At 46.0% G+C, this 25,678-nt stretch overlaps 1 protein-coding gene across 1 annotated transcript in view; it reads left to right on the top strand.

The window, feature by feature from the left end:
* LOC140899390 (kinesin-like protein KIF14) overlaps positions 1-24,900 on the top strand; it is a 42,960-nt gene extending 18,060 nt beyond the window's left edge. Inside the window, 20 exon segments of the mRNA XM_073314817.1 lie at positions 232-329; positions 2,295-2,376; positions 3,093-3,245; positions 3,300-3,331; positions 4,256-4,358; positions 5,886-6,046; positions 9,881-10,028; positions 11,678-11,789; positions 11,887-11,992; positions 12,742-12,803; positions 12,806-12,852; positions 14,222-14,307; positions 16,589-16,683; positions 18,762-18,932; positions 19,070-19,245; positions 20,326-20,427; positions 21,453-21,578; positions 23,042-23,122; positions 23,665-23,710; positions 24,542-24,900. Coding sequence (XP_073170918.1) covers positions 232-329; positions 2,295-2,376; positions 3,093-3,245; positions 3,300-3,331; positions 4,256-4,358; positions 5,886-6,046; positions 9,881-10,028; positions 11,678-11,789; positions 11,887-11,992; positions 12,742-12,803; positions 12,806-12,852; positions 14,222-14,307; positions 16,589-16,683; positions 18,762-18,932; positions 19,070-19,245; positions 20,326-20,427; positions 21,453-21,578; positions 23,042-23,122; positions 23,665-23,710; positions 24,542-24,900 — 2,346 coding nt within the window.
* The last annotated feature ends 778 nt before the right edge of the window (positions 24,901-25,678 follow it).

Consider the following 25,678-nt stretch of genomic DNA (forward strand, 5'->3'; position numbering starts at 1 on the left):
CAGATCTAGATGTCCACAGATGGATACAGTCAAGAACAAGTCGAAGCAAAAACTTAAATACGTTTTCCCAGACGGAGAACTTCCTCTTTCCTAGGGATGTTTCCCATGGAGCCCCATACTGCCAAAGCTGTCACTTCTGAAAGGGGAAGGCTTGAGTTGTTTGAATCCAATGTAACTAGTAGAGTTGACAAACTTTAAAGAGGTGTTTTCCTTCTTCTTAAGAACTGAAAGCTGAGATTGAGAGCTGCCCAGCAGTGCGGTCAAGGGATTGATGTGCTGAAATATGAAGTCAGTCTCCAAGAAATCCAGTGTCTGAAAGAAGAAAAGGAGTACTTGTGGCACCTTAGAGACTAACCAATTTATTTGAGCATAAGCTTTCGTGAGCTACAGCTCACTTCATCGGATGCATACTGTGGAAACTGCAGAAGACATTATATACACAGAGACCATGAACCAATACCTCCTCCCACACCACTCTCCTGCTGGTAATAGCTTATCTAAAGTGATCACTCTCCTTACAATGTGTATGATAATCAAGGTGGGCCATTTCCAGCACAAATCCAGGTTTTCTCAGCCCCGCCCCCCTTTCCAAAAACCACACACACAAACTCACTCTCCTGCTGGTAATAGCTTATCCAAAGTGACCACTCTCCTTACAATGTGTATGAAAATCAAGGTGGGCCATTTCCAGCACAAATCCAGGTCTTCTCACCCCCCCCCCCCCACACACAAACTCACTCTCCTGCTGGTAATAGCTCATCCAAACTGACCACTCTACTTACAATGTGTATGAAAATCAAGGTGGGCCATTTCCAGCACAAATCCAGGTCTTCTCACACCCCCCCAAAACACACACACACAAACTCACTCTCCTGCTGGTAATAGCTCATCCAAAGTGACCACTCTCCTTACAATGTGTATGATAATCAAGGTGGGCCATTTCCAGCATAAATCCAAGTTTAACCAGAACGTCTGAGGGAGGGGGGGTAGGAAAAAACAAGGGGAAATAGGCTACCTTGCATAATGACTTAGCCACTCCCAGTCTCTATTTAAGCCTAAATTAATAGTATCCAATTTGCAAATGAATTCCAATTCAGCAGTTTCTCGCTGGAGTCCAGACTTGAATTGGAATTCAATTTAATTTAGGCTTAAATAGAGACGGGGAGTGGCTAAGTCATTATGCAAGGTAGCCTATTTCCCTTTGTTTTTTCCTACCCCCCCCCCCAGATGTTCTGGTTAAACTTGGATTTATGCTGGAAATGGCCCACCTTGATTATCATACACATTGTAAGGAGAGTGGTCAGTTTGGATGAGCTATTACCAGCAGGAGAGTGAGTTTGTGTGTGTGGTTTTTGGAAAGGGGGTTGGGGGCGGGGCTGAGAAAACCTGGATTTATGCTGGAAATGGCCCACCTTGATTATCATACACATTGTAAGGAGAGTGGTCAGTTTGGATGAGCTATTACCAGCAGGAGAGTGAGTTTGTGTGTGGGGGGGTGAGAAGACCTGGATTTGTGCTGGAAATGGCCCACCTTGATTTTCATACACATTGTAAGGAGAGTGGTCACTTTGGATAAGCTATTACCAGCAGGAGAGTGAGTTTGTGTGCGTGGTTTTTGGAAAGGGGGGGGGGCGGGGCTGAGAAAACCTGGATTTGTGCTGGAAATGGCCTACCTTGATTATCATACACATTGTAAGGAGAGTGGTCACTTTAGATAAGCTATTACCAGCAGGAGAGTGGGGTGGGAGGAGGTATTGGTTCATGGTCTCTGTGTACATAATGTCTTCTGCAGTTTGCACAGTATGCATCCGATGAAGTGAGCTATAGCTCACAAAAGCTTATGCTCAAATAAATTGGTTAGTCTCTAAGGTGCCACAAGTACTCCTTTTCTTTTTGCGAATACAGACTAACACAGCTGTTACTCTGAAAAGTGTCTGAAAGAACAGCTTGCTGAACGGGAAAGAGAACTGGAAGAATCACAGAAGTAAGAAATCTCTCCCCCTCCATTTAGGGAATGAGGTTTTGATGGGCCATGTGGGTCTTCTCAGTTAAATGTTCTACTATGCTAGAAGCAAATATTTCAGAGCTTACTGTTCTGATCTTCTACTACTTACACACCACTTTCTAGTATTGCAATGCTTATATCATTGTGCTGTGGTCCTTCACATGTCGCTCATCTAGGACTAAGGCCTGGATTTTTGGCTTCCTGTTCACTAATGTTGCCAATCACACTTTTGTATACTAATGTGTGTGTAATGTTAGTGATGAAACTATAGAATTGATATAATGGTAAGGCTGAAGACTTGTTCTAGGTCCTGGCAGGAGAAGCTGGCTTTAGCGGAACACCACAAGACGGAAGAGGAGCAAGAACTGCAGGTATGGAGAGTGAAGCATATATCCTACATAGTCAGAGTGAGGGGAGGCTCTCCTAACCAGCAGAGGCTGGTGACCTCTCTCTAAATGTGTGGATAAGACTGATACAGGTGAGGTCAGAGTCAGCTTGCAGAAGCAGGAAAAGATCCTAATGTGTAACTCACTTTATGGGAATCAAAGCAATCCCCATCAGTCCTGAAAAACTACCAGCAAGATGGGGTGGAGGGGGAATATTAAACTTGCTATCCTCTGTACAGGATCAAACTGTCTGAATGGGAAGGCGGGTTCTGTGACAGAACTTGTCTCGTACAAAATCCTATTGCAGTAAGAGCTCTAACTGGAGAAACTGATTGCACAAAAATAGGTGAGACAACTTGTTGCCATAACACTCTTTCCAGCTTACAACAGAGGCTGCTATTCCATTGGGTATCTGTATGTATCAGAGAACAATATACAGCTTTAAATTTTCAGTGTACTTCTATTGTATTTGAGAACACTGGTGCCCTCTAGTGGCCAATCCAGCTTTGACATCTGTCAGTTGAAGTTACTGCCCGGTAGTGGGGACTGTCTGAAGGTTAGAAGGAGTTCAGTTTCTGAGGCCTCCTTTTAAATACGAAATCCCCTAACTGTGAGAAGGGAGGGCTAGGTTCTCATCTGTTAGCCATAACCCACTAGCCGCTCATGACTAAAACCCTGTTCTATCTGCTGCCTCCTCATAGAAAGCTGGAGTGTGCTTTAAAGTTGACAACCATCTACCAAACCTAGTAAATCTAAACGAAGATCCACCACTGTCAGAGATGCTTCTCTATATCATCAAAGAGGGAGAAACCTCAGTGGGGAGTCTTCATCCAGACTCTGAGCATGACATCCATGCTCAAATAAATTGGTTAGTCTCTAAGGTGCCACAAGTCCTCCTTTTTATCCAGCTGACAGGTGCACTCATTTCAGAGGGCCACTGGTAAGTCCTCTTAAAGTTGACACCATTTTAAAACCACCTATAGGGGAGATCTCCCTGAGCTCCAAGCAGGCCTTCTAGCCAGAGTTTAAACTGCTGAATTTCCCCACTGAACTCCTGAATGTGGACTTTCTTCCCAAAGGTTGCTAGCTTCTCAGTCGTGTGCCGCTCTGCTTGAGCTAGGGGAGCTGTCCATGCTGGTGGCAGATGTACATACCAGACTATAGCTGGGTTCTAGTCCCTAAAAAAAAAAAAAATAATAATGTCACTTTTCAAACTGCTTCTTACTCAACAGGTCCTGCTCCCTGTGGGTAGTCAGACCTAGCTGGTGAAGTTGGTTACTATTGCTTTATTCTCTGGCTGGCCTGGCAGAGCCATCACAGCTGTGAAAGAGATGGATTCTCTGACCTGGGCATCAGAATGGCCTGTGGCACTCCAGTTATAGCCATCCACTGCCTCAGAGCACAATTTGAAGTAGATGGGGTGATAGCTGTAAAACCCTAATGGCTGAGTTTAGCCCGGCAGAACCTTTATTACTGAGGATGAAAGATGACTGCTTGATACTGTGGTCCCAGGCTGAGTCTGAAGGGCTGACATGTAGAAAAATGTCTTTACTTGTAAACATTTGATGGAGGGACTGAGACCATGATCCAGGAATGCCATGGTGCTATTTGCAGTCTCTTTTCAGAATAGAGCTGCACTTCACCTTGTGGGATCCAAAATATGTCCACTTCTGCCTTGGGGTTAGCTTTGAAATAAGAACCATAACACTAGCAGATACTGACTGTATCCTCTCGAGGACTAGTGCAATTTCTCACAAGCTTATCTGTTGTGTATCTCTGAAGGACTCATGATCTTACTCTGCAAAAAGCTGCACTCTGTGTCTAGTGGAAGTTAGGCCTAACAGCTGATTTTTCTCTTCTTTGCTCCCATCACCAATGAGCAAGGAGTGGTCATCTTAAGTCCTATCCCGGATGCCAGGACATTTGTGAATGGAAACCTCCTAGTTGAGGCAGTCACCCTACACCATGTAGGGATCCTAGTCTACTGCTCAGTGTTGATAAATGCAAAGTAATGCATGTTGGAAAACATAATCCCAAGTATACATACGAAATGGTGGGGTCTAAATTAGCTGTTAACACTTGAAGTCATCGTGCACAGTTCTCTGAAAACATTTGTTCAATGTGCAGTGGCAGTCAAAAAAAGCTAACAATGATAGGAACCGTAAGGAAAGGGATCGATAATAAAGCAGAATATATAATTCTACTGTGTACATTCATGGTACACCCACACCTTGAATATTGTGTGCAGTTCTGGTTGCCTCATATTGAAAAACATATATTAGAATTCAAAAAGGTGCAGAAGAGAGGGGCAGTGAAAATGATGAGGGGTATGGAACAGCTGCCATATAAAGAGAGATTAAAAAGACTGGGACTGGTCAATTTAGAAAAGAGACAGCTAAGGGGGGGAGATGCTAGAGGTCTATTAAAGTCATGCATGGTGGGGAGAAAGTGAATGGGGAAGTGTGTTACCTCTTCACATAACACAAGAATCAGGGTTCGCCTGATGAAATTAATAGGCAGCAGGCTTAAAACAAAGTGTTTATTTCTTCACACAATGCACAGTCAACCTGTGGAATTTGTTGCCACGGGATGTTGTGAAGGCCAAAAGTATAATTGGCTTCAAAAAGAATTAGACAAGTTCACGCAAGATGGGTCCATCAATGGCAAGATGGTCAGTGATGCAACCCCATGCTCCTGATGTCTCCAAACCCCCAATTGCCAAAGCTAAGACTGGACAACAGGATGGATCACTTAAAATTGATCTGTTCTGCTTGTTCTCTCTGAAGCATCTGGTACCAGCCACTGTCAGAGACAAGATACTGGGCTAGATGGACTGTTGGTCTGACCCAGTATGGCCGTTCTTGTGTGCCTATGTACAGTCAGTAGCTAACATGCCGTTCCCCATGATTTTGTGTAAAGTGTGTATGGGACAGATGGGGAACTAAACTGCACAATGACTCTTAAACCATTAAAGCTATAGCTGCTGTTCTTGTCCCTTATTCCTGATCTTTACAAGCCTTGAAAAGAGAGAGTTCTTGGTATCTAAAGGGGTTTGTGTGTGGGGCAAACCCACTTTGCCAGTGACTACCTTGCTGTGTGTGAATCCCTATTGTAATACCAAATCCGTGACCCTGAGGTTCACTCAAGCCCTTTTCAAGGGCAATCTTATTGAACAGGGAAAAACACTCTTAAAATCAATAACTGGTTAATAGTGAACTCTGGCACATTTGAGGCTAAATTACAACAGGAAGCTACCCTGTTAGAGGAGTGGTTCCCTTAAACAAGCTTCTTGTGGGCTGGGCCTGGGAATGTCTCCTGTAATGTTAACTTTAAGATGTGAGGATACCTTGTGTTGTGATATTTAAGGCATAACTTCAGTGTGTGAAGTTAATAACTCACTTACTGGATATGCTGGCTTTTTGTGGGAGGGGATGGTGCTCCTCTTTCAGATCACTGCTTTGATACCTTGTGACTCTCCTATTTATCCTTGTTAGGGGGCCAGAGTGATTCTTGGTGGGAACCATTACTTCAGATTCAATCACCCAATGGAGGTCAAGAATGGGCGCCGTGCCTCTTTGATGCCAGCAGGGGGAGCTGATGGGCTGAGGGACTTTGAATTTGCTAAAAATGAGCTAGTTGAAGCTCAGAAGCAGAGGTAACTGGATGTATTCTGTGACCTTCCCTAATATCTGCTTTGAGCAAAAGTATTTGATCTGCAGTCCTAGGAACTCTGGAAACTGCAGACAGAGGCAGTTTGTTCTGTGTATTAACTTGTCTGGCAGCCTTGGAAAATGCCCCATGTGTTCTAGGGTTAAAGCATTTTGCGAGCAATTTGAGCACTTCCAGTTCTGTCTTAACAGCATTATGTGCTGAGGATGCTCTGTTTGCTGTATAATGAAGGGATAATGCTGGGCTTCGTAGAACACTGCACGTACATGAGAATGATCATGTCGTTTTCCAATGGACTCTGCTAATTATGCTTGCATGTTAGTGTGGGTAGGGGGAATAAGGGAAACTTCCTGCAGTTGGTGGTGGGTGTGGGTGTGGCAGGGGGGGTAGTATAAAATAGCTAAATGACTGCGATACTCGAATCTGGCATCTTTCACAAGCACTATAGACTTGCTTCAAAAATACATCCTGAAATAACGAGTGTTCGTTAGGGCTGGTTCTGCCTTGACTGTAGCTCCTAGACTGCCCCAGACAGTGCTACATGTGGAGGGCAACATAGCTACGTGTGGAGGGCGAAATCAATATTTCAACATGGCAATGTTGCATAAGTCTCAATTAGAATCATAGAATCATAGAATATCAGGGTTGGAAGGGACCCCAGAAGGTCATCTAGTCCAACCCCCTGCTCGAAGCAGGACCAATTCCCAGTTAAATCATCCCAGCCAGGGCTTTGTCAAGCCTGACCTTAAAAACCTCTAAGGAAGGAGATTCTACCACCTCCCTAGGTAACACATTCCAGTGCTTCACCACCCTCTTAGTGAAAAAGTTTTTCCTAATATCCAATCTAAACCTTCCCCACTGCAACTTGAGACCATTACTCCTCGTTCTGTCATCTGCTACCATTGAGAACAGTCTAGAGCCATCCTCTTTGGAACCCCCTTTCAGGTAGTTGAAAGCAGCTATCAAATCCCCCTCATTCTTCTCTTCTGCAGGCTAAACAATCCCAGCTCCCTCAGCCTCTCCTCATAACTCATGTGTTCCAGTCCCCTAATCATTTTTGTTGCCCTTCGCTGGACTCTCTCCAATTTATCCACATCCTTCTTGAAGTGTGGGGCCCAAAACTGGACACAGTACTCCAGATGAGGCCTCACCAATGTCGAATAGAGGGGAACGATCATGTCCCTCGATCTGCTCGCTATGCCCCTACTTATACATCCCAAAATGCCATTGGCCTTCTTGGCAACTAGGGCACACTGCTGACTCATATCCAGCTTCTCGTCCACTGTCACCCCTAAGTCCTTTTCCGCAGAACTGCTGCCTAGCCATTCGGTCCCTAGTCTGTAGTCTGTAGCTGTCAGACAGAGGACATGGAAACTTGAATGAATGTGAGACTTAGAAGAGATTCTGATCTCAAAGGGAGCATAGCTGACTGGGCCATCATGCTGTCAAGTACCTCTCTCGAATTCTATCTTTATTGAACCAGTAACTATCGGATTCCAGGGAGTAGACAGGAGCCCTGACTCTCTGTCGCACCCTCAATCGTAATAAACTGGTTTTGATCCTTCTGAAATGAGTGGCGAGAATGTTGGTGAGCCTGGAGGTATACTACCCACACTGGGCAGGAATGGGCTAGGACTCAACAGGTCTTTTCACCCTGCATCTCTTCTAATTTAATTGTTGAACAACTCATACTGAAATTGCTAACTTTGAGTTTTCCATTAGATGCTCTTCAGTTTCAAAATACTTCCAGTTTTTAGACATAAACACCCATAAAATCATTTCAACCTTCTAATATTGTATCAGTGTGAAATACTTAACAGTAATGCAGAAGGAGCTGGTAGAGGAAACATAAGAGCATGCATTTCAGAGCATGTTCATGCCAAGTGATGATGCACCAAATCCCATTACATGGTGGATGTTGTAGGATAACTTTTCCCCCTCTTATTTTCACTGGATTTGACTAGATCCTAGGAGAATGGACTTCCATGTCCTTGGTGTTCTGAAGCAGACCTGCTGATCCCTCTGCAAAACTGATGTCTTTCTGGGTTCCCTTTGCATGTAGAATCATAGAATATCAGGGTTGGAAGGGACCTCAGGAGGTCATCTAGTCCAACCCCCTGCTCAAAGCAGGACCAATCCCCAACTAAATCATCCCAGCCAGGGCTTTGTTAAGCCTGACCTTAAAAACTTCTAAGTAAGGAGATTCCACCACCTCCCTAGATAACGCATTCCAGTGTTTCACCACCCTCCTAGTGAAAAAGTTTTTCCTAATATCCAACCTAAACCTCCCCCACTGCAACTTGAGATCATTACTCCTTGTTCTGTCATCCGCTACCACTGAGAACAGTCTAGATCCATCCTCTTTGGAACCCCCTTTCAGGTACTTGAAAGCAGCTATCAAATCCCCCCTCATTCTTCTCTTGTGCAGACTAAACAATCCCAGTTCCCTCAGCCTCTCCTCATAAGTCATGTGTTCCAGTCCCCTAATCATTTTTGCTGCCCTCTGTTGGACTCTTTCCAATTTTTCCACATCCTTCTTGTAGTGCGGAGCCCAAAACTGGACACAGTACTCCAGATGAGGCCTCACCAATGTCGAATAGAGGGGAACGATCACGTCCCTCGATCTGCTGGCAATGCTCCTACGTATACATCCCAAAATGCCATTGGCCTTCTTGGCAACAAGAGCACACTGTTGACTCATATCCAGCTTCTCGTCCACTGTCACCCCTAGGTCCTTTTCTGCAGAAATGCTGCCGAGCCATTCAGTCCCTAGTCTGTAGCGGTGCATGGGATTCTTCCGTCCTAAGTGCAGAACTCTGCACTTGTCCTTGTTGAACCTCATCAGATTTCTTTTGGCCCAATCCTCTAATTTGTCTAGGTCCCTCTGTATCCTATCCCTACCCTCCAGCATATCTACCCTCCTCCCAGTTTAGTGTCATCTGCAAACTTGCTGAGGGTGCAATCCACACCATCCTCCAGATCATTTATGAAGATATTGAACAAAACCGGCCCGAGGACCGACCCTTGGGGCACTCCACTTGATACCGGCTGCCAACTAGACATGGAGCCATTGATCACTACCCATTGAGCCCGACAATCTAGCCAACTTTCTATCCACCTTATAGTCCATTCATCCAGCCCATACTTCCTTAATTTGCTGGCAAGAATACTGTGGGAGACAGTGTCAAAAGCTTTGCTAAAGTCAAGGAACAACACGTCCACCGCTTTCCCCTTAGCCACAGAGCCAGTTATCTCATCATAGAAGGTAATTAGATTTGTCAGGCATGACTTGCCCTTGGTGAATCCATGCTGACTGTTCCTGATCACTTTCCTCTCCTCTAAGTGCTTCAGAATTGATTCCTTGAGGACCTGCTCCATGATTTTTCCAGGGACTGAGGTGAGGCTGACTGGCCTGTAGTTCCCAGGATCCTCCTTCTTCCCTTTTTTAAAGATGGGCACTACACTAGCCTTTTTCCAGTCGTCCGGGACTTCCCCCAATCGCCATGAGTTTTCAAACATAATAGCCATTGGCTCTGCAATCACATCCGCCAACTCCTTTAGCACTCTCGGATGCAGCGCATCTGGCCCCATGGACTTGTGTTTGTCCAGCTTTTCTAAATAGTCCCGAACCGCTTCTTTCTCCACAGAGGGCTGGTCACCTCCTCCCCATGCTGTGCTGCCCAGTGCAGCAGTCTGCTCATGGGCAGAGTTTGGGGCCATCAGTAACAGTTCATTGAAAGTCCCATTCCATAACCTGAGGAAGCAGTAAGGTAGGCCCAGGCTGTGGCCACTTCTGCTTTTGCTCTTCTTCTACTTCCAGAATTGAAATAGAGGTGGAGGAAGCCAGACTGCAGGCACAGAAGGAAATGATGGAAGAGCTTCAGATGGCCAAGGAGCTGGCTCAGCAGGAGCTATGGGCTCAAAGGAGGCTTTATGAGAATAACATCAAACAGCTGGAAGAACAACTGGTAAGTTTCTTAGAGTGCCTCCCCCCATTTCAAAGCAACAGCAAGAAATCCACCCTCCACTCTTCAGCCATTCAAACTGCATCAATGAGAAACAGCCGATTATGTTAATGGTCATGCTCGAAGCTAGCGGGTCTCAAGAATAGCATTTACCACAGCCTACATTTGTCAAAGGGTGGGTGGGAGGCTCTGAATTAAATGTGCCTGATCTAAGCACCTCTGAACTCTAGGAAAATCTGGCTTCAGATTTCTGACCCACCTGAAATCCATGTAACAAGCGATTCCTTTCCACCCTCACCTTATAGCAGGAAGTTAAAATTCCAACCTTCTGTTCTCCAGTGGATTTGGGAAGGAAGCAAGGCAGTCATTCAAAAGCAGCCTTGCAGGATGTACACGGTATGGCCCACACACCTGCATGAGCAGCCCCGCAATAGCCCATGTGTTGGAGAGGAAATGCCCATTCCTGAGGCTTTGCTTTCAAGCTTCCAGGTTGGCGTGCTCACTGTTGAGGCCCTGGCAGATATTTCAGTGGGAGCTGGTAACTGTCGGGGGTGGGGGAGAATGGCCTTAATTCACACTTCTGCCTGCCTCAGGGAGAAGAAGAAATGAACAAGAAACTTCTGAGTACAAGGAAGGCTGCTGAAGAGCTACTTGTGCAGCTGCCGGCCCTCACTCAGGTCAGTAAGTAGAAGGCTGTGGTGCAGAAGACCAAGCTCTGAAGTAGTTTATAGAAGAAAGAATGTGTTTGTCAGCATGTGACTGTCCTTGGAGGAGTCACAGATTCTGCTACTGCAGTGCCAACAGCTTTGCTTTAAACAAAACCTACGAACCAAACGTGGCTAGTGCGTCCTTTCCCATACATGACTGGTGGCAGACTTGACTTTTCTTTCCATAGCACCTGCTGACGTTGTAATTACATTGAGATAAAATTACATAACACGTCATCCTACCTTCCCCCCGCCCCCTCCTTTTAGCATTCTCCTGCCTCATCCTCTCCATTAGCAGTGATTCCTGCCTGGATACCCCTTTTGTCTCTCTCACAGATCCCTCTACACCGTTCAAACTATCCCTTAGTTCAGAGCATCAAGACCTATTCCTAAAACTTCTTTTGTGCAGCACTGCTAGAAAATAAAGGTTTGTAATTAAATGGCTTTCAATGCATTCAGTATTGGCTTAAGTCTACTCCTGTTGAACTCAGCGGTAATCTGATTTCATTGGGAATACAGTCTGGTCAATGCTTAGCACTTCTGAATAGCCCACCCTAAAATTGTGTGTGCCACCAGTAATGTACTAGATGCTAAATGTGGGCAACTACATAATTCTGTCTCCAACTACATTTGTCCTTGGATTTCCCCTCCCTGGGATGCTATCCCATCTAGTGCATCATTTAGATTATCAACTCTTTGGGCTTAGACTTGTCTGTGAGGAGTCTAGCACACTTCTGCACCTGATGAATAAGAGTCATGTTCTTTAAATGGTTAACTTGTGACTACAAGCATTAAGATGGAATGGCTGGTCAGTCACAAGAGCTGGGGATTTAGTGTTTCAAGGAGTGATGGCCTCAGGGAAGAGTCTGGGGACGGAGAGCCCTGGTGTTCTTAACTGGTACTGTAGTGGTGTGCTGAAAGAATTGTGGCTCATGTCTCTTGAAGGCTCAGGATACCCAGCAAAAATGCAGCATGTTCCTGGAGCTCCTTGAGCAGGAAAAAGAGAAGCTAGCTCAGGAGATGGAGCTGCTACAGCGACGCATGCCACCAAAGAGCAGGAAAGGAAGATTGTGTCCACGGAGAGTAAGGTTTTTCAAATCCTCCGCAAACTAAACTTCAGGCTTTTCTTGTCTGGGTAAACTTACTGGAATTGTTTCCATTTCTAAACCAAGCTCAGTGGACAGCCCTCCAGCTTTCTATAATGCTGCAAGAAGTCAACGTCATTAGCAAGAACTTAAACAAGCACACAATCTTCAGCAGGTAGCCCTGTTTGCTGGAGTTAGGTCTCAACCCCGCTCAAGAAATTTATAAAAGGCAGAGAGGTCTAAACCTCTTAAAATGAAGCTGGCTGTTCTGAATTCTGTTAGATATTGGTTCTGCAGCTACATAGTCCAATGTAGAGTGCAACTTGAATGTGCTTCCTTAAGGAACACCACCGGTGTGGATGGAACCCAGTACCCTTCACACACCAGTCTTGTGTGGCACAAAATGGAAAAAGGGGTGTGGTAACTGTGGACAAATGTCTGAACCAGAATGATGAGAATTGGTTCGCTATTGCCATGAAACTTCCACTGTGATTTTGTAATGGCTTAAGTGGGAGCAAACTTGGATACTGGGAAAGTGGGTGGCTCAGAGAGAACATCACTAAAGCTGTTTTAGAAGAAGATAACAGAGTAGTAACGGAGGAGTAACAGTTTGGGGCAGGCTTCATGTTCCAGCAGGGCCTCTCCTGCACGATTCTGGATGGCTGGTGAATGTATTTGAGAGGTGTATCTTTAACAAGAGCTTGCGTGTACTTGCTGTCAGCTTTCTTGTGAATTTAAGAATGCATCCAGTTACCATGGCATGTGGTGGAAAGTTCAGCTTGTTCATGGGGGAGAAATGTTAACACATGAAATCTCTTCTTCATCCATCTGCTAACTACAGTCACTGCTGGGGCTACTGGGCTTAGATTAACAGTAGACCGATAGTCACACTTCCAAATGATAGAACCGTGCATGGTTTTCTAGGTATGACCTACCAGCTATGAATGGAGAACCCGCAACTGTGTGCACCCAAGTCACCAACACAAAACTGGGATCTACACTCTGTGGAATCTAGAAATATTTGACGAGAAACATTTCTCTCTTTGAGACAAGCATCAGGTACAGTCTCATGCTTTAGCTGCTACTTCAGTGCTACGTGGGCAGGGTAAGAAACTGAAAGAAGCCAGATAACTTGTGATTCTGAAAAAAAACTCACTCCAACTCCAGACTCTCTTGTGCCATGGCACAAGCAAGCGTGGGGAAATTTGGCTTTGTGCTCTCTTGGTGTGCAGCCATCCTACCAAGGGCAGTGGAGACTGCAAAATGTTTTTACATGGCCAGCCTGAGATTTAATGTTGAAACTGAGTCTGCTGCAGCTCTTCTGGGTCTGCATCCTTCCTGCTCTTCAGTACTACTGCTAGTCTGTCCCTTAGGAGGGGTCGTGCTGTTCGTGGAGACATCATTAGTAACTATCCCTTCTCCTGGACTGGCAAATCAAAGCCTCAGCATTGAGACCAAGTTAAATTTTACCTGGACTACTTTGTTTTGTTAATGAGGGAACGCCTGTTAAATTACTAATGCTACTGTTTTGGAGCTCCGCCCATGCCCTGTGAGGAATCTCAGTGGATACTGTGACTGCCTGAATAAAAGGGGGAAAAGGGCAGGGAGAAGAGAAAACTTTCAATGTTTCCCTACAGTTATTGTTTAAACTTTGTCACTAAAAGTTGGTGCAGACATTTCACGCGATTGTCGCACCTGTGTAGGTTGTTAGTGAGCTCTTCAACCTCCAATCCTGGCTCTTGTAGGCACTCCTGAAGGTCCTAGGAGATCTAGATGTGCCAGACACAGCACTTTTACCTTATGTGCTGCTGGGGATGCAATAGAAGGAGAGCAGTTTTGTGGAGATTGAAAGACCAGACACAGATTAACAAGAATCCCCTCCTCTAAAAATGGCTGTCAAAGCCAAATGTTCTTCCTTAGCAGTGCCTCCTGCAATAGCCAGTCCAAGCCCAGGAAATCTGCTAAAAGCCACCAGAATGTGAGGTTAAGGGGAAAATAATGTATGTTCTGATACCAATAAATAAGGCAAAATTACTCCTCTGGCTAATACTGACATGAGGAAAACCAAGAGTTCAAACTACATTCATACCTTGGTACACCCTGCTATACTCAGCAGATCTATCCTGCTCACGTTCTCCCCACCTGCTGACCAAAGGCTGAAGCACCACTGGTCTCCCCATGTTCATGTCTAGTACTGCAACAGGTCTGGCCTCAGTTTCCTCCTTTATTTCCTAATGTGACTTTTGCAGAGGAAAATGCTACCTATTGGCAAGTGCTTACCCTTCAGAACAGAGGGCACACCTTCCAGTATGCTTTGTTCATTCACAGTTTTTTCTCTCCAATTTTAGGTGTAGTTTATTGAGGTTTCAAACGTTATATTAAATGCTTCCCATCTTTTCCTCAGGGACCCTGTGCTGGCAATGGAGATGGCCTCTTTTATGATCTGACTGGTACCTGGGAAGCAGTTGTGAAATCTCCATCACCGAACAGGTGCAGGCAGACCGGAGGAGTCCAACAGCATTAGTGCTTTAGTCAAGACAAACGGCTCTGATAGCACTTCATAGTGTGGTGCTTAGGACAAAAGCTAGAATTTTATAGCAGAGGCAAATGGAAGAGATGGGTGAGGGGGAGAGATGGGATTTTCTGAACCTTTCTATGCGGGAGGGATTTCTACCCTACCCCTATGTGTGATCCCATGCATCAGAGGGAACTCTGACTGGCTCGATAATCTGGAGAGCTGCCTGCTGTTGGGAACCTGGTCAGCCTCTGTTGTACATCCTTACAGGTCAGAAGGAATGGTCTGCAGAGCCCACTGCTGCTGGGGTAGTAAGGAAGATCTAGCAAATGTGGCCCCATCCATGTGGGCTGGAAGCAAGGACCGTATGTAAACTCTGCTGCAGCTAAATCAGCTTTTAGCATGGCATTGCCTGGGTCAAACTCTGTTAGAAGCATTAGTCTGAAAACCAACAACTGAAGGACATGGCTGAGATCTTTGCTGACCAGTCCTCAGTTACCACAATGACCCTCGGACAACTACCTTGAGGCTAGTGCACACTGTGTGCTTTCAGAATACAGCTTAAAGGGGCCTGAGCTATTTAACGGGGCAGAGGCTTGAAATCCTGTTGAAGTGCAGGGAGTGTTCAGCTTTGGGCTTTCGAGGCCTGGTTAGCCCGGGACCAGAAATGGGCTTAGTGAGAACCCTGTTGAAATCCAGCTTTAAACAGGCTTCCCAACTCTGTTCAACAGCCAGTCTGGATGTGATGTGGGTGACTAGCTAAGCCAGCCAAATCCTTTTAGGAGAAACTGATGGGGGTGGGGGAGGAGAGAAGGGGTGGAGGGGCTTGTCTGCATGGAGTGAAGGTGTAGGGAGGAGGGGTGTCTGGGAATAGAACCGAATGGCCTGTCTAGTGCTGGGTGGATGGCAGACAGGAATAGTCAGTGGCGTGAGAGTAACTGAATAAGAAGAATAATGGCTACGGCTCCTATTTTTTCCACTAAAAGTTCCTAGGTTACTCTGCTTTGTTATAGATGATAGCTCTAAATAGGAGCTTTGCCCAGCCTCCCTCGAAAGGCTCTGAAATATCAGCAGCTGGTGTCCTGCTGCGTGGGGACACAATTGAGTCTGTTCCTGCAGACAATATGCCTGTCACTGGAAAACATAAAACTGGCAATTAATGGAAGAGGCTCTGTGTTGAGCTTTCAGTCTGGACAATACGAAGGGTCTGGAAAAGCAAGATTAAGCCTGGCATGTCTACAGGAGCTTGTTAAACCGCCTCAGCGAGGTTTGTTTTAGGCATTCAAAAAAAAAAATGGTCAAAGTTGACTCTTCAAATGAGCCTAGGACGAAGGCTGGCGTCGGAATAGAACCAGCAACACTGAGTCTGAGCCTGGGAAAGGAAGGACTGTCTTCTCCTCACCTGAGCAGTACCAGAGCAGTCAGCTGGGTGCAATGTGGCCCATCCAAAATATACATCAAATAGGATTTGATACAAATCCAACTTTGGCTACAGTTCCTCCAACTACTGCCCTCAAGTAGTGTCTAAATACAACCTGCATCAAGACTTAAATATATGAAATCTTTCTACGGTGCCCTGAAAACATCAAGGGGTGACTACTCAGCATTTAAAGTCTCTGTGGGAGTTTAGTTACAAAACACAACACATTTACTAATGTGAAGGTCTGGGTACTAGACACACTATGCAGATAGCACATGGAATTAGCATTTGCACAATTCTCTGTTTAAAATGTGCTGCCACAGTGCTCGAAATAGATGGATGAACTTCAAAGTGAACCAGCACATAAACCCTCCTGCACTCCAACCGCCCCCCCTTCCTCCACCCCTGAAAGCACCGAATTTCCCGTGACCCGGTTCTGGGCACTCAACTCACCCTGACTCCTAGAAAGAACTACACAGAACAAATAGAGCTCACAGCATGACTTGAAAGTTAACACATGTCTCTCCCTGGTGAACCAAATGGTGGGGAAGGGCAACTTCCCCAGGTGTCCCACTAACACAGCCTTCCTGACCTCTAAAGTGGGGAGCAGTTAGCTTGAGTGGCCTGGCTGAGCTCCAATGCCATGGCCTTACACCAGACAGCATAAAGGAGGGTCTCTGAGGTACTTGGTAACTCAAACCATTTTAAGACTTTGTAGGCTCAAGCTAACCGTACCTGGAACTGGGCCCAGGTACCTTCTGGGTTTAAGTCACAAGCCTGAAGTTCTCCAGGTAAGAAATCTAAGAACCTTTTCTCTGCTCTTTGTGCTGTCAAAGAATGGGGCTTAAATTCTTTGGAGCCAAGTCCAGCTTCCCATCTTTCTGCAAGTGGTACAGAATAGCTCCTAATGGCTCTCCTAGGAAACGAAACGGTAAGGAAGGGCTGGGGAGAAGCAGATGTGAATCTTTCTTCATGCTGCTTAAAGCCCCATAGCCCAGGAGATGACTCCCTGAGCCACTGGGTGTAATCCCATTACATCGAAGGGAAGCACTAGCATCCCATCTATGCTTTAACTCTTGTGGAGTGGATCGGATCCTTTTCTTAAGGCGGGGAGAAACAAACCCACAAGGATGCAGGCAGCTTGGCCAGCTAATCTCAAACTCCTTGTTTTCTGTCAGGTGCAGGAGTCCTCTCAGACATCAGGAAAGGTACTGGGGAAAGGTAAGTAGGCTTGTTATACACCATTGAATACCTCTTCTGTGCTAATGCTGCTTAACATCAATAATGCAACAGTATTAGACGTAATGATGAACTAGCAGGGTCCGGTTCTGTTTTTTGCGCATATCAAAATAGGGTTTAAAAAAAAAAGGTAATAAAACTAGGGCAATCAGGAGATCAAAGTGCTCCTTAATTCCTTCTCCAACAGAAGGAAAAAATTGGGTTCCCATTAATGAAAATGGCACTAGGCAGTAACCACACAAGTAACCCATGCTGCCCACTGGCTACACATGGAGCCTGTCACCCACTCTGGAGTCTGAAGTGGGGGGAGGGGGGGGAGGTGATTATTTTCAGACATTGGGCTTGGCCAGGTGAGGAGCACTGCTGTATTTCCTCTCACGCCTCCTCCCTACCCCAGACTGCGTCATTCTGAAGTTAGGATACTAAATTTTAAAAATGCCAGCTATAGTTCCTATATGTTTCTGGGAGTGCCCAGACCAATGCGGGTTCTGTCACTGCCTGCCTGGTAACTTTGGTTTCAGAGTAACAGCCGTGTTAGTCTGTATTCGCAAAAAGAAAAGGAGTACTTGTGGCACCTTAGAGACTAACCAATTTATTTGAGCATAAGCTTTCGTGAGCTACAGCTCACTTCATCAGGTATCTTAATGCTACAGTTCAGTGCTCTGACGCCAGGAGCCAGCTGACATAAGGTCCCACTCTGGTTTCCATTAGCCTAGTTATGACTTTCAGGGTGACCTCAAAATCCCTTCTGGTCATGAGGGCCCCCCGAATCTGTCTCCTCAGGTTCTTAGATACCACTCAGACTTCCCCTCTGGTTTGTCACCCCAAAGGTGTGAAACCTGCCCTCAATTTTCAGTTCACTTTGGTGCACACAGTTTGTACAACAGAGCTGCTTGAGGTAAAAAGAGTGTATTTCATAGAAAAATCATAGTTTCAAAGATGAAATAGTGAGGGAAAGCAAACACAAGTTACACAGAAAATGAATATAAAGGCATAACGCCTGAGTTTGCACTCTTTTATTGGCTAAATTCCATTTCCTACTGCAAACAGCTTCCCAGCATGCCCTCTGCCCTACAGAGATCCAGCACATCAGACAACCCCTAGCTTAGATGCTGGCCCTCCATTTCTGGGTAGCCTTCACTTAAATTCCTTCCCTTTTACAGGGCTTGCAGTGGGCTTTTCCTTAACTCTGGTAATTTATGGGTACACAGAGCAGGGGGGTTTCCCAGACTGGGGTTTTCTTTTAATGGGAAAATATTGGAACAACTGAACTTTTTATCAACCATTCTCTCTTCCTGGCTGGACAATGCTAGGTGCTTGTCGTGGGTTTCATACAAAACATCTGGCCAGGGACACCTGCCCAACTGCCTCTGTATGCGGCTGTGAGGTGTTGCTGCAGTTGCACTATAGTTCAATTACAATTTTCTACACATGTACGCGTTCACACATTCATCGCCATAACCCGTGTCCATATCTCCAAGGACAAAGTTCAGGACATTAAAGGCCTTCTTCATAGAAGACTTGACTTGAGATACTTTTATACACAATAATGTTGACAATCAGTTGATTCAATTGCTTATTTGGGGTCGGGGAGGTTCAGACCCTTCAGTTCTCTCCTTGGGGTGACTTTCCCCCCCCCCCTTCTTTTCAGTCCTTCTCAACGTAGAACATGTCTGTTCGACTGCTCTCCAGGTTTTGTCCAGCTACCTAGTGCACGTACAAAACAGCACGTTGAGTTTCCCCCCCACACCCTTTTGCCTAACGCCCCAGGGCCTCTGGATGCTCCCGTTCCAAATGGCAGCTGTGCTGCTGTCTGCAAGCTGCTGATCAATTCAGCAATGGAGGCTCTTGGAAAAGAGGAAGAATCTGGCAGCCAGCCACCTCTTAAAGATACTGCTGGCCTGAAAGCAGCACTGGCGTCCAGTGCAGCCACTGCTATGGGTTCGTGCTGGCTGGGTCATGTTTACACCAGCAGCTGGATGGAGTCTGCCTGGTCGTTCCAGACCCTGGAACCCATCCTAGGCTTTTCTCACCCTTTAACATAGGGGTCCCCCTTCTTTCCTCTCCACCCTTCCCAGTGTCTGATGATAGAAGCATCCAGGCCTACCTCATCATCAAGGTTTCCTCCTCAATAGATCAGCTAGCAGTCTGTGTCAGGCTTTTGGAGACCTGTGCTCCTGGATCTGGTGCTCTGAAGGACCATCTAGAGGCTGAAGTGAAGAACCTTGGTGGGAATGTTGCCCTCTTGCTGAATGTAAGTCACTGTCCCCTTAGAGCTCCTGGGAAAGGCCATTCCATTGCCTGACCATGGCGATGGACTCTCCTAACCCTGTAATGAGGAGGAGAAGCTGGTGAACGGGCAGCGGCTGTTGCATGAGAAGTCATCTTGCATTATGTTTAAGACTGAACCATTTGCTTCACAGGATGTGGGGCCTCAAATACCAGCAAGGTGGCTGCAGAAACTCTTAATGCTGCCACCACTACTAGCTTAATGGCTTTGTCCTACCCTTTTAGCTTGGCTCCCATGGGAGGGTAGACTTAGGTGGTGGTGACCCTGGATGCTGTATATCTCTGCTAGACCTGTTCACCTCCCTAGCTCTTGCCATCCATTGGAGGCAGGAGCCTGTGACAGAGCCTGTACCATGGTGCAGAGAACCAGGCAGAATGTCCTGAACTTCTGCACTCTGAATTTTCAGCCTGAGGACTGTATGGGGAAAGGCTGGAGAGGTGACAAGACACCTGACAACTTCAAACCTACTCAGTCCAGCCTCCCTTCTGGGAGCCCTTAATGCTGCTCCTGATCTGACCAGAGGGGTGTCTCTCTCTAATTCCCCCTCCTCCTTGCCACGAGTTGAGTCAAAGCACACAGCCTCCATAGTGCTGCCTGATTTGACTGGAACCAGGTCCACAGAATCCTGGACCTCTGCAGAACACAGGGGTGGCCCTGACTCAGAGTTGCTGATCTGCTGATTTAGTCCTTTTTCAGGCATGTTACTTAAGGCTATAATGCGCCTCAAACTAATCCTTGCAGCAGTGAGGCATCGCCTATGTGTGCATTGTGATTGTGCTGCTAAGGAATAATCTGTCTAATGAGCACTGTAATGGGGGAGGGGAGAGAATAGCAGAAATGTTCCCCACTCTATCTGGCAATAAGCAGCCTGCAAGAATGGCTCTGCCTAGAAAATGTGTGTAAACCTGGGGCTCTAATGAGCTAGTGTCTGTCTGTAAAAGCCTTGCTGCGCTAAGTGTGCACTGCAAAGATGATGCTTGTAATGAAATCTAAAGAAAGTCAACTTGAACATGTGCCGCCGGCCTTCTTGCCTCCCTTCTGCAGGGCTGTGAATGTGAAATTACATCTATGATCCTGAAATCCAAGGAGCAAATTGAGCAGTCAGTGGTCGCTGTTGCTAGCTGGCTTGGCCAGCTAATGGTTGCTGTGGGGCTGGAAGCCAATCTTGAATGAGCTGAGGTAAGGCTGAACCTTTGCCTGAGGGAGGTGGGGATGATTGTCCAGTTGTCAATCAAAATGCTGCTTCCACGGATGCTGACGCTGCTCCTTGTCTGTGAGAGGCCAGTTGATGAGAGCCCCTTCCATGGGTGATAGTTCAGAGCCTCCTATGCTCTCTAATTGCTCCCTGGGATTGTGGGAACCTCCTTGGGAGCTGGGCATTGTACTGCTTGACAAACAGCTTGCTACACTACCAAAAAAAAAAAGCCATCCAAGTCCAAATATTTGCCAAACACTCTTTGAATACTGATCAACTTTCGTCTTGGAAAGTTTCTCTGCCACACATTCCTACTCAGACCTGGGGGTTCAGCTGGGATAGAAACCAGGCCTGGTATACCTTCTAACTGGCTGGAGCTAAACTCTGCAGTAATCTCTCCTGTTTCTGTGGCAAAGTGGAATCTCTGTGATGGATTGATCTCCCAAGAGAAAGGGGATAGGCTTTTTTTAATGGAATTAAATGCTCAGGTTAACAATACTATGAGTAGCCCAGTATTCCTGCTCATAGCAAGATCTAAAATCCAGCTTATACTGTACCCAAGTTCTCAATGTTCAGTGTGCTGGAGACTAATTGGCAGATTGCCAATGTATATCTGCATTGTAAGAGTTGTGTTGATGGCAGCTCTGGAGGCTTTGACTGCTGAGAGTGGGGTCGTGGGGGTTGGGGGCAGGAATGGCTGAGAATTTTGGTCCTGAGGAGCTGATCTGTCTCCTCTTGTAGCTTGCAATGGGGATGGGAGGGAAGTGACTGAGCTTGAGGGAAATGTAGGCTTCAATTCCTACTCTTGCATCCTGGCAACTAGCCATCCCGACAGCCCCTGCCCCAGTATTCATCAGTGGATTCCTCAGTAGTGAATAAGACCAGCTCTGAGTTGTCCCTCCCAGAATGCTTTGTGAAATAGGCAATGCTGATAATCCGATGACACGTCACTAAGATGGAATGTTTGTGGTTTCAGTTCCTCCCAAACAATGTGGCGGAGGCAGTCACTGGAGGGGCAGAAAGCTATATTCACATGCAGATTCATAAGAACACAGAGGAACTCCTGGACCTGCAGCGCCAGAACTTGTCTTCAGAGAAGCAGGTACTGTAACTTTCCAGGTGTGGAGGCTCTTGTAGAATAGCTGCTGCAGCAATAAAGCTGGCAAGCAAAGTGCTCTGTCACTGGGGTGTGTCGGAGGTGTTGCTGTTTTAACCGCAATAATTGCGAATGCCCTCTCGGGGAAGACTTGGCGGACGTTCTCGCTACCTGTGCAAACCTTTCAAACAAAACTTGAGGGGAAACTCAATGGAGGCCAGCCTTGCGCAGTAGGAGGAGTGGCAAAAGCACATGCTGCAGTAGATTCACACGCCCTACTGGGTTGGGGGAAACTTTAACTGTAGGGGCCCATGAGCTGCAAAGTGACCTAATGAACATGCTCCCTTGCTTTGTTGCACCTCTGCATCTCATTTACAAACACTGGTTCCTACTTGATTTGGCAGATATTTGCTGAGTCTGTTTGAGTATACAGGTATCACTGCCCTGTAAATGAGAAGCTCCTCTCTGAAGCTGTGTGAAAGATTTGCAAGCTGTGGTGGTGATGTGCGATCAAGAACTTTTGCTAATATGGTATAATTCCGTCTAAAACTAATATTGTTTTTTTAAATCGATCCCATGTAATCTGATATTTAACTGGCTTGAAAATACTTAAATAGAAGCAAACCCAAGGTTGGTTACTCCCCAGAGTCAACAGCACAGCTTGCTCCGTCATTCCACCACTAACTGGAAACCTTCAGGTGTCTCACAACATTTTGAGTAAGCAGGCTGTGTTTGTATCACAACCGACTCTCCCGATGGCCTTATTCCTACTTACACAGACAGTGGGTGCCTTAGAATGCCTCCTGTACTTATAACGGCCTCATGAGAGACAATGTACTGATGGCTTGACTACTGTTTACACTTAGAGTAATTATTTGTGTAGACACTCGTCCCTCTTCTCAGGTGTCCCTTGAATGGCTGGCAGGGATTCTGCTGCTCCGTGCATGGGAAATGGACTGGAGTGTTCCATTTTCATTGGGGAGAGGGGAATTCACGTGCAGAGTTGGCTTACAGGGTGGTGGATAAGGGCATACTTCTGGGACCATCCTATGCTTACTGTGGCAGTGAGTCTGACTGGGGCTCACCTAGGCTAAGTGTAGTCTAAGGCAAAACCTACAGGATGCACCAATCAGTGCAGTCTCCTCTTGCTGACTTTGTTCTTGGTTATCTGGGGATGGAGAGAATCTGCTCACATTTATTCTTTCTCTCTCCTCCCCCTGCCCCCATGAAGTGAGGAGACAAAGGCCTTAAATCCTACAGCCTGCCCTGATATTGCTTCCCAATGTTCTCTTCACCAGTGGTGCTGCCTCAACAGCAGGGCATCCAGTTTACCAGACTAAGACCTTGACTCTGAGCCAGTGCCCACCATCTCCCATACAGCTGTGCAGGCTCTCACTCACAATGATACCTGCTGCTTGGTGCCCCAAGACTCACTTTCTGTGCTTGCTTCACTTCTTTCTCCTTTTTAGCTGGCAGAGGAAGTCAGAAGACACTTCCTCTCTGTTGGCAGCTCTCTGCAGTGTTTTATGGAGAAATGCAAAATATTCTGGGTGAGTGCATGTGTATGTGGAAAGGGCAGGGGCTGTGCAGTTGTTCTCGGAATAATCTCCATTGGTTGGGCATGGTAAAAGACGGGTTGTTCACTGAAGTCACATGGTAACTTCTCTGGGTGAGAACTCGTGTGGCATTGACACTTGTCTAGCTTGCCATACAGACATTCATCAAAGTGCTTTCTAAAGTACCTCTTTTGTGTCCAAGGCACACTGTGGAGTTGCTGCTTTGTTGAGGAGCCTGCCTCATGGGAAGACATATGCCTGCTTCACTAATTTACACTCCAAGTGATTGCTCCTCCCCAGCCTCTGCAGAGATGCCTCTTGGAATATAAACAATAGGCCAGAATTTAGGGAAAATTGTTAAATAGCAGAGAAGAGGTGAGAACAGGTTTCTAGTCTAGCTAATAAGTCTTTTTTTTTTTAATAGAGGGAATTTGAATCCCTCAAACAAGAGAAGTCAGAAAAACCTCCAAATCTGAGTTTTCAAGAGCATGTTTCCTGTTTATAAAACTTTAAGTTGTGACTTGAATGCTCTCCAGGTGGCTTGGAAATGGGCCTCTACAATTGCTTTGCGTTGTCTGAAAAGTAATGCTTTTTCATAGTTACTCATTTTACTCTTGTCTGGTCCATTTGGAGATGGTCTTCAAATTGCTGGGTGGTCTTGCTTGCAGGTGCAACTACATGCTGCAGATTTCCTTCTAGTTACAAGGAATATTGAGAATATGCTTCAAGCAAATGCAGCTTCTGAACATAATTAATTGGCTCTTTCTTTGACCCTCACTAGGACCAGCTACTGTTTAAAATATTTAGAGTGAAACATGTTGGCACACAACTCTGGAAGATTTTCAGCCCAAGAGTTAACTGATTCCACAGCTAAACTGTCTTCAGGAAACATTGGGTGGTGGTCTGTTACACATCTTTGTTTTGGTTCTTTAAATCTGCAGTAGGTCAATGAAACTGCACCACTGTAAATTCATGGAAGTGAGTGGAGAATGGGTGGGGGACAGTACTCAGCAAGGACTGCTTCTCTCCTGTCCTCCGCCACCCTTTCCCCATCTGTAAAAGGCAGGTACTATAGCCATATCTCAGGAGGGGGATGAAAGCAGCACAGCCTAGGCAAGCACAAAGTCAGGACACCTGCATCTCCATTTTGGGTGTACCAGTGACAGCACTCTGCTTTAGGAAAACTTGTTTAACCTTATTTTACACCTGGGCATATGGGGAACACTTACCTCTTGAGTTGGAGTGTTAGAACTATTTAATGGTTTTGCAAAGTTCTCTAGCTAGTTAAGTGCTGTGGAAGTCCTAATGGCCTCCCTGTAAGCAGGAAAGCACTTAGTTAAATACTTGATGAAAGATGCAATCTGAACTTTTTTTGGTTTTGGCTCTGACCACTTCCCCTGCTCCTCACAACAGACCAGGACCCAGACCTAGCAAAGCTGAAGCAAGTCAAGACTTTTAATGCTTTGTGCAGTGCTGCTCATGCTGAATCTCCTCATCAGTCAGTTTACCAACTGGCAACGGTGACTAAGCAGACCGAAGCAGCTGCCTCCCAGGTCCATTCTTCTGCTAGAGATTTATTGCAACTAGCAGAGACACTGGGCTGTGATAATTGCCTTCGTTCCGGGATGGAGGCCCCGAAGAACAAAAGGCAGTTGCCCATGAATCCAGGGCCTGACTCAAGCATTCACTTACGGGGGAGGAGTGGGAACTATGTGAGTGTTGCTGTAGCAAAGCTGAATCGAGCATTAATCAAAAGAGAGCCTCTCCCTTGAGAGGCTAAGAATGCTGGGGCACTGTGGAGGTGGCCCAAATACTCTAGTCTTAAAATCCTGCCTTCAGGCTCTCTGCTACAGGGACCGTGGTGGGAATGTGGCTTTGAAAATCACAACAACACTTCACACGTTGTCCAACCTGGGAACCTTTATAAACCTTGTTCTAATCTGTAAGGCAGTAGGCATTTAATGTCCGTTTTACTCCTTTGATTACGGAGTGGTGAAAAGCAAATAGTTTGTAACTGAAGTTAAATAACACTTATTTATTGTGGGAGCAACCCAGCTTTAACAAAAAAAAGTGTTTAAATTCAGGCATGTAATAATTACCTTAATGATCTCACCTCTTTCATGGGAGTCTTTAGTGGCACAAACTGCTAGTAAGGTATTAAGTAGAGACCCCTGAATACGCTGATGTACATTAGCAACACAACCTCCATCTCTCTCACCTTTTTGTTTCTTGTTAAAAAGAATTCAACTAGTTTTGTTAGAGCATCTCTTGTCAAAAGGGCTCTCTGACCTGCTTTGGCCAAATCATGTCCCTCCACTCTTGTTGTCCAAAAGGTTTCATGTTGACGTGTCCATGCTTTCCAAATTTTTCATACTAAAAAGCCAATGTTTTGTCATTCTGCTCTAATGTAAAATAAACAGATTTGGAGAAACTCCCCTGGGCTGTGAAGGCTGCTTTTAGTTTGCCTGTGTGGTGCTAGGTGAAAACACTGGAGGTCTTTAGTAGGATGTAGAAGGGCAAAGCCGGTTAGGGCATCCCACTATGGGGCAC

The sequence above is a fragment of the Lepidochelys kempii genome, chromosome 16 (assembly GCF_965140265.1).
Source record: "Lepidochelys kempii isolate rLepKem1 chromosome 16, rLepKem1.hap2, whole genome shotgun sequence".
In the NCBI taxonomy this organism is placed as follows: Eukaryota; Metazoa; Chordata; order Testudines; family Cheloniidae; genus Lepidochelys; species Lepidochelys kempii.